At 45.7% G+C, this 11,707-nt stretch overlaps 1 protein-coding gene across 1 annotated transcript; it reads left to right on the top strand.

The window, feature by feature from the left end:
- Positions 1–6,687: 6,687 nt before the first annotated feature.
- On the top strand, positions 6,688–11,286 carry LOC112071091 (TSC22 domain family protein 3). Its single transcript, XM_024138564.2, has 4 exons — positions 6,688–7,774; positions 8,463–8,514; positions 9,088–10,216; positions 10,487–11,286. Exons 1-3 carry the CDS (start codon positions 7,680–7,682, stop codon positions 9,328–9,330), a joined length of 390 nt encoding a protein of 129 aa, XP_023994332.2. The 5' UTR covers positions 6,688–7,679; the 3' UTR covers positions 9,331–10,216; positions 10,487–11,286.
- The last annotated feature ends 421 nt before the right edge of the window (positions 11,287–11,707 follow it).

The following is an 11,707-nucleotide window of genomic DNA, read 5'->3' as shown; positions in this document are numbered from 1 at the left end:
CTGTCTAGTCTAATGTTATGGAACACATACTCATAACTCACTCAGGTACAGACCACGGGAGGGGTGTGTCCAGCATAGCCTCGTTCCGCTAGTGAAAACACTGCACGGTGCCTGTCTGTCTGTCTGCCGGGGTTGTAATTATTCAACCAGCCGACTTATATAAGCGTCTCTTCAGTGGCACCAGATAACAGGCTAACATGGATGGTGTGAGGAGACGAGAGCTGCAGAGGAGACCTGACTACATAATGACATGAAAGTAAAGGAGTGGCGTGGGCGCAACAGAAACAGAATAATAGATGTTTTTCTGTAAGGCTCATTGATCTCGGGGCTCCAGCAGCACAGTATACATGTTAGTTAGTCGCATGTGGGCCATCAGACACGTGAGCTGCAGCCCAAATGGCACCCTATTCCCTACATAGTGCTCTATTTTTCACCAGAGACCGATAGGCCATGGTCAAAAGAAGTGCACTGTAATAGGGAATAGGGTGCCACTTGGCAAGCAGATGAAGAATCACCTTTTGTGGCCGTGTTGAGTAGGCTACACCTGGCCATCTGCCCAGTGAACCATGGAATTTGAATGGCCTCCATTCTTCCCAGTTCTTAGAAAGGTTATCTATTAGATAATATCTACTAACATCTACAGATATCAGGATGAGTCCACTCCCATGAAAGATGCTGTATGTCCTAGTTAGTGCTGGTAATCAGACCCCCTCTGGTGGTTACAGTCTCATCGTGTTTAATGCACTCTCTTATCAACTAATACTCTCCATTATGACCCTGTCTCTGAGAAGGGCTCTGGAACTCATCGTAGAAACGACTTCTCATTCTATTCTAATTCGGAATTGATTCTAATTCCATGAGTTCTACAAAGGGAGCGAGATCAGCTGTCATTGAGCTGCCCAGAACTACAGTGTTCTGCCCTGACTTCCTGGTAGAGTTTACAGGGGAGTTGACAGTGGTTTTGCGTCCCAATGGCTCCCTATTCTCTATATAGTGTCACTACTTTTGGACATCTTCCATAGGGCTCTGGACAAAAGTAGTGCACTATATAGGGAATAGGGTGCCATTTGGCATACATACGTAAAGTTTAGAGGAGAAATTACAAGGACTGTTCCCAGCCGTATTGACGGACCAGCGACAGAGAGAAGGATTTAACAGGGAGATGAGATTGACTGGTTTCAGGGTGTTACCATTGATCTGTCTCTGTGTTCCCACCATGTCAGGACATATCTGCATGGATATCTGTTTAATTAGTCTGCATTGTGTTGGATTTGTGGGATCATCATCATTCAGAATGATGTGTCAAATCTCTATCTAGCTAGGTATGAAATGAAAGTCTTGTTGACTTGCAACAGCTCAGTCAGTGGTTTCTACAGCTACTCTATGGACCTATACTGACACACGTTTCATCTTCAAACCTTATGTCATGTGATGCACCTTTTGTTTTCGACATGATGTCCTGCTTCAACTTGTTTTAAAGGTGAACAACAACTGTAACAGATCTACGGTTCACTAGATCTCTCAATATTTCTGTTAGCATTTTGCCCAGGTACAAAAGACTGCCAAATAAACTGTATTGACTCATCTGTTGAGAAAAGTCAGGCGTTTTGACATAAGAACATACCGTAGGTAAGACGATAAGAGGTTGGCTTCATGTTCCGAGTTACAGAACAATGGCAGACTAGTGTCTTAGTACACGATTCCATCAGTAATCAATAGATAAAACATTTGAGAAATGTTTCAATTTAAATAATTCCTCCTCATTTGTGAATGAGGTTCATATTCTGTGCATGGACAGGTGTTACGTGAGAACGGTTGCCGATGGTATGGTCCTAATACGGCCTTGGAAAGTCACATGACGAGTGCCACTGTGTGCTGCGTTGTGCGTAGGCCTTGGCCCACATCCAGAGGTATCCTCGTCAGTTTTCTCTTTGTGTTTTGAGAGAGAGAGAGAGAGAGATCGCTGAAGAAAACAGAAACAACGGTGAATAACAGAACAGTGAAAGCATCCCTGTCTCTCCACTATCCTCTCATTCGTTGGGATGGGAGCCTGTTGGTCGCGTCCCTGCGTTGTCCCACTCCCTAGCCAGGCCAGAAGCAGACCACCACTCCCAACCCCTGGGCCAGCCCAGCAAACCATGCAGCGACTAGCCGAGCCGCCTGCTGCCGTCCCGGCCCCACTGCAGACACAGAGACGTCTGAGCAGCGTTGCGAGAGCCATGAACTACCACTACCAACCCCCCTACTCACCTAGTCTGTCTCAGAGGGGGTATCGGCGGTAAGTGGTGGTCGGAGCACGTTCGGCGTGTGTTCGGAGCGTTTTCAGAGCGTGGTCGGAGGGTGTTCGGAACATGTGTGTGGATGGTTGAATGTTGTCATTACATTGTCAAGAGAAAGGGATTGGTTGGTTTGTTGAGAAGGTACAGGGACAGGCAGGAATAGTAGGGAATATTGACATTTGGTTGATTTGTAACTGGTTAATAAACACTAGGGAAGTTATATTTCTCTATAACATTAAATAAAATTGGTCTGGAAGTCAATGTATATTGTAGTAAAATACTTCTGTCTGTATATAAAATACTGAATCATTCTGTTTGATAAGGGAACAACTGTCATTATCATTCTTTCTTAGACCCTTGTTTTGCTGCCAGTAGGACAGTGGGTCCATTGTCTATGGGTGAAGAACATGCATTGTGTTTACAGCGAAGAAGAGTCTGTCAGAGACATCTCCCCTCTTCTCTGAGTGACAAACTGATGGCTTGTGATTTGGTTTTCATTGTATGTCTCACTCCCGCTTGTCAGTCCATGTATTTCTGCTATTCTCTGCATTGTAGAGGCTTACCTTCAGCAGCACAGCACCCTGCATCCCACTGCTGGCTTGCCTCTGAAGCTACAGTAAGCAGGCTTGGTTCTGGTCGGTCCCTGGATGGGAGACCAGGTGCTGCTGGAAGTGGTGTTGGATGGCCAGTAGGAGGCACTCTTTCCTCTGGTCTAAAATAAAATTATAATATCCCAATGCCCAAGGGCAGTGATTGGGGACATTGCCCGGTGTAGGGTGCCGTCGTTCGGATGGGACGTTAAACGGGAGTGTCCTGAATCTCTGTGGTCACTAAAGATCCCATGGCACTTATCGTAAGAGTAGGGGTGTTAACCTCGGTGTCCTGGCTACATTTCCCAATCTGGTCCTCATACTATCATGGTCACCTAATCATCCCCAGCTTCCAATTGGTTCATTCATCCCCCCTCCTCTCCCCTGTAACTATTCCCAAGAACGTTGCTGTAAATGAGAATGTGTTGTCAGTCAATTGACCTGGGAATAGGTCTGTCTGTCTATTGAATAGGTCTGTCTGTCTATTATGCACATAATGTAAAACTCCTAGTTCCCTCTGAGCTACAGAGGTGAATACATACTGTAGACTATGTCCTAAATATAACAGTGCACAATTTTTTAACAAAGCCATGTGCTGGGCAAAAGTAGTGTAGTATTTAGGGAAGTACAGTGTCTAAGCCTTGGGCCTCTGGAGGTCACCATGGGGTCGCAAAGCCTTGGGCTCTGGAGGTCACCATGGGGTCGCAAAGCCATGTGCCTCAGGAGGCCACAATGTGGATCCAAAGCCTAGGGACTCTGGAAGTCACCATGGGGATCCAAAGCCTTGGGCCTCTGGTCACCATGGGGATCCAAAGCCTTGGGTCTCTGGAGGTCACCATGGGGATCCAAAGCCATGTGCCTCTGGAGGTCACCATGGGGATCCAAAGCCATGTGCCTCTGGTCACCATGGGGATCCAAAGCCTTGGGCCTCTGGAGGTCACCATGGGGATCCAAAGCCTTGGGCCTCTGGAGGTCACCATGGGGATCCAAAGCCATGTGCCTCTGGAGGTCACCATGGGGATCCAAAGCCTTGGGCCTCTGGAGGTCACCATTGGGATTCCAAGCCTTTGGGGCCTCTTGGTCACCATAGCTGGGAGGGGCGGAAGCAGGTTAGGGATCCAAAGCCTATGGCCCTCTGCGTCACCATTGGGCCAAGCTTTCTGGTCAATGGGGACCTGCCTTGGGCCTCTGGTCCGATGGGAATCCACCTTGCATCAGGAGGGATCCAAAGCATGTGGCCTCTGGAGGTCACCATGGGGAATCCAGCGATGAAGAGATATCATAAAGACTAGATCTGTTAGAATGTGTTTTGTTTGGCTCTCAGACCAGGACATCTGATTGGAATAGTCTGGTCAACGCCTAATTGGTTTGTATCATGACTCATAGATCCAGGGGTGTGTACCAAATGGCCCTTGTCCCTGTATAGTGCTCTATTTTATGACCAGAGTGCTATGTGCCCTGGTCATAAATAGTGCATTATGGGCGAGATATGGTTCCATTTGGGAGACTTGTAATGAGGTCATATATCCTGCTGGACCCTTTAGGCTGGAGCACACGTACTCAATGGACACTGGCTGACAGTTTCCCTTGTAGGTATAAACGATAGAGGAACTGAGGGTAATATGGCTGAGGAGAAAATAAACAGGAGGACTCAGGTTAATATAATATGGCAAACATTGTTGTTCAAATAACAGTACTTTGTTTACATTGTCATGGTTGCGGTGCTTCTCTCTCTCTCTCTCTCTCTTCTTGTCTCTCTCTCTTATCTTTTTCCATGTCCCTCTCTCTCCCCCCCCTCTCTCCTCTCTCTTCTCTCTCCTCTCTCTACCCCCCTGTCTTCTCTCTCTCTCTTCTCTCTCTCTCTCTCGTCTCTCTCTCTCTCTCTCTCTCCTCCAGTATTTAGATAAGGAAACAGTACAACACACTTTTTTGAATACCAGTACTAAGCCATGACACACTGTAACCCTACCCCAGAGGAGTTTCCAACCAGAGACAATAGATGTAATACTCTTTTCCAACTGGCACTTTATTCCCTATGCACTACCCTATGGGCCCCTGTAAAAGTAGTGTACTACCTATGGGCCCCTGGTCAAAAGTAGGTGCACTACCCTATGGGCCCCTGGTCAAAAGTAGTGCATTACCCTATGTGGCCCCAGGTCAAAAAGTAGTGCACTACCCTATGGCCCCTGGTCAAAAGTAGTGCATACCCTATGGGCCCCAGGTCAAAAAGTAGTGCACTACCCTATGGGCCCCTGGTCAAAAGTAGTGCACCTACCTATGGGCCCCTGGTCAAAGTAGTGCACTACCCTATGTGCCCCAGGTCAAAAGTAGTGCTACTACCCTTATGGGCCCCAGGTCAAAAGTAGTGCACATACCTACGGGCCCCAGAGTCAAAAAGTAGTGCACTACCCTATGGTCCCAGGTAAAAAGTAGTGTACTACCCTATGGCCCCAAGGTCAAAAGTAGTGCACTACCCTATGGGCCCCAGGTCAAAAGTAGTGCACTACCCTAATGGGCCCCTGGTCAAAGTAGTGCACTACCCTATGGGCCCCTGGTCAAAAGTAGTGCACTACCCTATGGGCCACAGGTCAAAGTAGTGCACTACCCTATGGGCCCCAGGTAAAAAGTAGTGTACTACCCTATGGGCCCCAGGTCAAAAGTAGTGCACTACCCTATGGGCCCCTGGTCAAAAGTAGTGCACTACCCTATGGGCCCCTGGTCAAAAGTGTGCACTACCCTATGGGCCCCTGGTCAAAAAGTAGTGCACTACCCTTGGGCCCCGGTCAAAGTATGCATACCCTATGGGCCCCAGGTCAAAGTAGTGCACTACCCTATGGGCCCCAGGTCAAAAGTAGTGCACTACCCTATGCGCCCAGGTCAAAAGTAGTGCACTACCCTATGGCCCCAGGTCAAAAGTAGTGCACTCACCTATGGGCCCCAGGTCAAAAAGTAGTGCACTCCTATGGGCCCCGGTCAAAAGTGTGGCAACTACCCTATGGGCCCCTGGTCAAAAGTAGTGCACTACCCTATGGGCCCCAGGTCAAAATAGTGCACTACCCTATGGGCCCTGGTCAAAGTAGTGCACTTGCCTATGGGCCCCTGGGTCAAAAGTAGTGCACTACCCTATGGGCCCCTGGTCAAAAGGTAAGTGCACTACCCTATGGGCCCCAGGCAAAAGTACGTTGCACTTACCCTTATGGGCCCCTGGTCAAAAGTAGTGCACTACCCTGGTCAAAAGTAGTGCACTAAATGGGGAATAGGGTGCCATCTGGGATGCAGTCTACCCCTTTCTACAGCCCTGCCTGGCAGCTCCACAGCACAGTGTGTAATCACAAGTGACAAGGACTATTGATACTAATACGTTCAACGTGGTGGTGTTAGATCTAGTTAGTGTACAGACCAAACTGGAGTCTCACCTAGCTAATCGGATCCGATGGGTTACAGAATAATTTCTTCCTCACAAAACGGAGTGCAGTGCAACTTACTTTTCTTATATGAGCTAAAATAGCGACACAAAGGGGTGTTGGAGGCGTTCAACTTTTAACTGTGTTGCTATACAGTGACTGCACATAGCAACAAGGCAGCTGTGATGGTGCATGTAACTAGGTAGGTCTATCTATGACCCCTATAAGATGTCCTTATGCTGAAACTCTTGCCTGATAGTGAGAGCCTATTAAGGACAACAAAACCACATTGCATATTACAAATTAATTATAATATTTTTTTAATTCCATGCATCAAAATCCTAAATGCTCACCAAGTAGACTTGTTATGAGTCCTCCAAAGATATATGACGCCTGTAAATATTATTTCTGAAGAAGTGACATTTCAACTCTCGCCACCAGATGGTAGCAGAGCTCTAAAGGAGAGGAAGGGAAATAACCAGAGCCTTGCAGTGGGTGGAAAAGAACCCTTATGAAGAAGGGCTTCCCCAAAACTTCTGTTTGCAACTGGCTGCAATGTCTACTATTGCACCTGCAGATAACACCGACTCAAAACAACAAACATTATGTAGACATCCTGTTATAAACCAATAACACATGCAATTATTAATGCATTCCATACATCCAGATTCTAGTTGGCCTCTATAGGCTATCTGTTTCATAATCTCGCTTTACTGTTGCACGTGGTCCCTGACAAATGAATCATTTAATGAAAAAGAGCAACATAATAGATGTATTAGGCCGATAATAATTCTACACAATTCCGTTGTAGCGTTTCCTTAAAAAGATTATCAGCTGATGCAAAACAACAACGAGAAAAAACCAAACCAACAGTAATTCCTAGTATGCACTTGACATGTCACGCAACCTAAACCCTTTTACTCAAAAGAAATGCGCGGGGAAAGACCCACAAGCACACACGTTTTGGTGCAGTTTTTTTTGTTTGTTGCCTGTTTGCTTCAGGGTGTAAATGAATTGGGTCTCCGGGTCAACTGAGTGCTTATTGTGTTTGTAGGAGTTCAGAAAAGGGGCAGAGGGGAAATCATGCCATAAGGCGTATTTGCATAAATGATTCTCCGCGTCAGATGACGTCAGGAGACAGTTCGGCTATAAGCGCCGCCGGTAGCAGAAATAGACCCATTCGCAGAAACATAACGTGGCTCACATCATCGGCATTAACCTACCGCACTACACTCACCACAGAAGCAACCGAATCGAGTCAGTCGAGTGATTTAAGCTGAATACAGTAACCTAGAAGTGTATCTAGACAGGTAGATTTATCTACTCAACCAATCGCAAACGTGGCGAGAAGCATTATCCAAACGAGTCTGCTGCTAAATTTGAGTACGGAGATCTTCAAAACGCCAATGGAGGTTGCAGTCTATCAGTTGCATAACTTCAGCATCTCATTCTTCTCCTCGTTAGTAGGAGGAGATGTGGTGTCTGTAAAACTCGACAACAGGTAAATAGAAAAACCGCTCTGGATTCTGTGTGTTATTGATGCGTAATTTGTGCGTTATATATTTCATTCAAATATTTCATCTAAATTGTTATAATTCGACATAGTCATATTTCTTTCTTTACAAATAGATTAAGCAAAGTAAGGTTATGCTGGTATTCGTTATGATATAAGTGGAAGTACCGTATTATACATGTCTAATGCTGTGCAGACTTTGAGTAATGCAATTTGACTCCAACCCGCCGCGTGTCTCCTACGGGTGCCTTTTCAAACGCATAAAAGTGGAGTATCTTGAAACAATACAAGATACAAAGTAATCAATTTCATGTCATAGTTTGCAGCGCGCAACAATATATCTAGCCAGCTTGCAAAAAAAAGGCTGAATTGTAGGACAATGGTAGGCAGGCATGCTGGTTTTTCATACACATGTCCAATCTCAAATAGGTTAAGACTTGTAGCGAGGTTCATTCATAGACACAAAAAAGCCTGAACACAAATTAAATAAACATTTGTGATGATGGCATTACGTGGCAATTGCATCTCAAAAGACTCAAAATTACGGCAGTCAGGTGTCAGCATCTATATGAGCGCGTCATAACCTGCCGGTACGTTCTAGAACACTTGTTCCTTTTGATCCAATGCTCTGATCTGATATGTTGACTTACGGCTTCTCTTCTTCTCTCCTCCACAGTGCCTCGGGTGCTAGCGTTGTTGCCATTGACAACAAGATAGAACAGGCAATGGTATGTATCAGCGGCAGAATTATACACATCATCACTCATAGTAGCCCAGTCACTCTGGGCTATTCCATATCCCACCACATTCATGCACTTTGCCCATAGTCATCATTTTCTATATGTTGATAATCATAGTAGACTAGGCTTCAGTCAAGTACTAGTATACTGTAGTACTGTAGAAGCATGGTAGTCTGTATGTGCCTGCAGCTTTGGGTGGCTACAGTACTGCACGCTCAATACATGTGATGTGGCATGGGACTATGTTCTTTCTGCTGCATTCTGAGTCAGACAGGGAGGAAGCTACAAATGTGCACAATAGCAGTCAGACTATTACCTATTTAGTTTACAGATCAACTTTTAAACCTTAATCCTGGCCATATGGGTACAAGTCTCTGTAACCACATGGCCTGTTACTACATGTTACTACAAGTGTTTGTAAGGCACGCTAGGTTAAGCTTAAAATATGAATCACATTACATGGATAGATTTGTGGTCGGTTTGTATGAGTTGCACAGAACTCTCTCTCTCTCTAAATAGACGTCTCTAACAGTAGATCTCATTCCTTCTCTCCTATGTTAGGATCTGGTGAAGAACCACCTGATGTACGCAGTCAGGGAGGAGGTTGAGATCCTCAAGGAGCAGATCAGAGAGCTGGCTGAGAAGAACAACCAGCTAGAACGTGAGAACAGCCTTCTGAAGAACCTGGCCAGCCAAACAATGGAAGAGCTCTGCGAACGCGTTCCGTCCGACTCAGACGCTCGTCCCCTGCAGCTGGACAACCAGTACCAGCAGCAGGCCCAGATGGGACTCCATAAACCCTGACCAGTCCTGCCCCTTCAGCGCTGCTCTGCTGTATAGGTGGTTCTGCTTTGACCTCCAGTTGTAAACTGATCGGCGCTCAACTTCAGTGAAGCTGTCTGTAACAGATGATGAAACACACAATTGATGAAAAGCACACGAAAAGACGCTCTAACTAGCGGCTATCTGAAGCTATACGCTAAGATAACCCGTCCTACACATCTAGACCTTTCTCTTTAGACAAAAACGCTAAACGAGAGACTCACATGTAGCCAGCCGAGAACGCTTGCATTGGACAGAGGGGAGGCTCCGGCCTTCTGGGCCAGAGGCCAACCCTTCAGCCATTCTCTACCACCCTGCTACAGAGGGGGGAGAGGGCTAAGAGACAGGGCTGGCCGGGATCTGATCCTGTGGATGCCTCTCCATACCTCTCCTGGTCCAGCCACGGAAAATCTTTTCTCAAGACAGATTCCCCTCCAGTCTCCACTAGATCCCCCCATTTAACTAGGCAAGTCAGTTAAGAACAAATTCTATTTACACTGACGGCCTATCGGGGAACAGTGGTTAGCTCCCTTGTTCAGGAGCAGAACGACAGATTTTGTACCTTGTCAGCTCGGGATTCAATCCAGCAACCTTCATTACTGCCCAACGCTCTAACCACTAGGCTACCTGCTACCTAAATCCAGGGATTTCTTCTTCTAACTGCTGATAGTACAAGCTCTGAGTTAGTTAGAAAATATCTCAACCATCTTGTGACTGTTTCCACCTGCCACCATCTACTGATATTCTCTGTCAATATTCCTTATTAAGAAGCAAACGTGTCTTTAGGAAACCAAACCTGAACTCCAGTTGAACGAGTAGAGGAGAGGAGGAGGATCTAGGAGATCCTGGACTGTTGCTGGAAGAGAGAGCCTGTTGCTCTCTATCAACCTCGCTGTGATAGGAGATTTCCCTTGGGACTTTTGCTTTTTGGCTGGGAGAGAAAGAGGCCTGTTGGGCTTCTCTATCCAACCTCGCTGTGATAGGAGATCCGGACTTTTGGGGAGAGCAGAGGGCCCTGTTGCTTCTTATCTCAAACCTCGCTGGGATAGGAATCCTGACTGTTGCTGGAAGAGAGGAGCCTGTTGCTTCTCTATCTCAACCTCGCTTGTGATAGGAGATCACTGACTGTCTGAGAGAGGGCCTGTTGCTTCTCTATCTCAAACCTCGCTGGTGATAGGAGATCCTGGACTGTTGCTGGGAGAGAGGGGCCTGTTGCTTCTCTATCTCAACCTCGCTGGTGATAGGAGATCCTGGACTGTTGCTGGGAGAGAGAGGCCTGTTGTTTCTCTATCTCAACCTCACTGCTGATAACTGATTACCATAATCATGATTCAGAACATCATAGCTTGTATTCTCTGCAGTTGGGGTGTGCTGCTTATGGGGGAAAATCCTGCTATTTTACATTTGTTTTGTGATTCTGAACAAAATGGAATACTTGTTAATAGGAGCATTGTAACTGTTCAGTTAAATGATGTATTATGGGGATGGAAGTATGTACTACCCAGTATGCCTAGCTCTGTACATTTGACTAACGTGTTCAGAGTAGTGGGCTGGAGATGAATTTGAGCAGCTGATTTGTCTTCTAAAGGCTGTGAATGCGATCCTGACCTAGCAGYCATGTTCTGCGTGTTCAGATGCCAACCTCAACTTGAATCAATGGCATGACTATAGTGCCTATCTCCAGAAGAGGAATACCAACATTTCRACAATGGACTTTTGTGTTTTCTAACTACCAAAGACGATGTCTCATTACTACTCCAAACGACAKCAAGCAACCTGGACCATGTGTACATCGTTCACAGAGAGAACTCTTGTTAGCGTGTGTTTTATTTTTTTTTATAAACGTTGGGTATTGTTGCTGTATTGTGTCCATGAAACAGGTATTTGTAATGATGGATGTACAATATCCATTTGCAATAAACCTTCTGTTTACACTAACGCCATGTTGTTTCCCTTCTGTTTACACGAACGCCATCTTGTTTCCCCTTCAGTTGTTCTTACTCACAAGGGTATTGCAATCTACATGGAGAGTAACAAGAATATATAATGAACTATTTAGCATACAGTGACCACTCGCAACAACACGAGCTTCAAGACCCACTGCTATTGTGTTTAAGTTATCTAAGATTTGAGAGTAATTATGTAAAAGTAAAGGATTTATACGTAGGCTTACATGTTGAAGCTTAATGATGTTTTTGCAAGAAAACATTGGACATCTAACCAATGATCATTTAACAGACGAACTAAATGTAGCTTACATGTGTAGGTCAAATGAAAATCCACAACATTTTCTTAAATCTTTGTCCAAAGCAGCACATCTGAACTTTTCAACCAACTAAGTATGTAATAATGGTTGTCC

The sequence above is a fragment of the Salvelinus sp. IW2-2015 genome, unplaced genomic scaffold, assembly GCF_002910315.2.
Source record: "Salvelinus sp. IW2-2015 unplaced genomic scaffold, ASM291031v2 Un_scaffold1514, whole genome shotgun sequence".
In the NCBI taxonomy this organism is placed as follows: Eukaryota; Metazoa; Chordata; class Actinopteri; order Salmoniformes; family Salmonidae; genus Salvelinus; species Salvelinus sp. IW2-2015.
The sequence above is the reverse complement of the archived record's forward strand: the minus strand, read 5'-3'. Positions and strand labels throughout refer to the sequence as shown.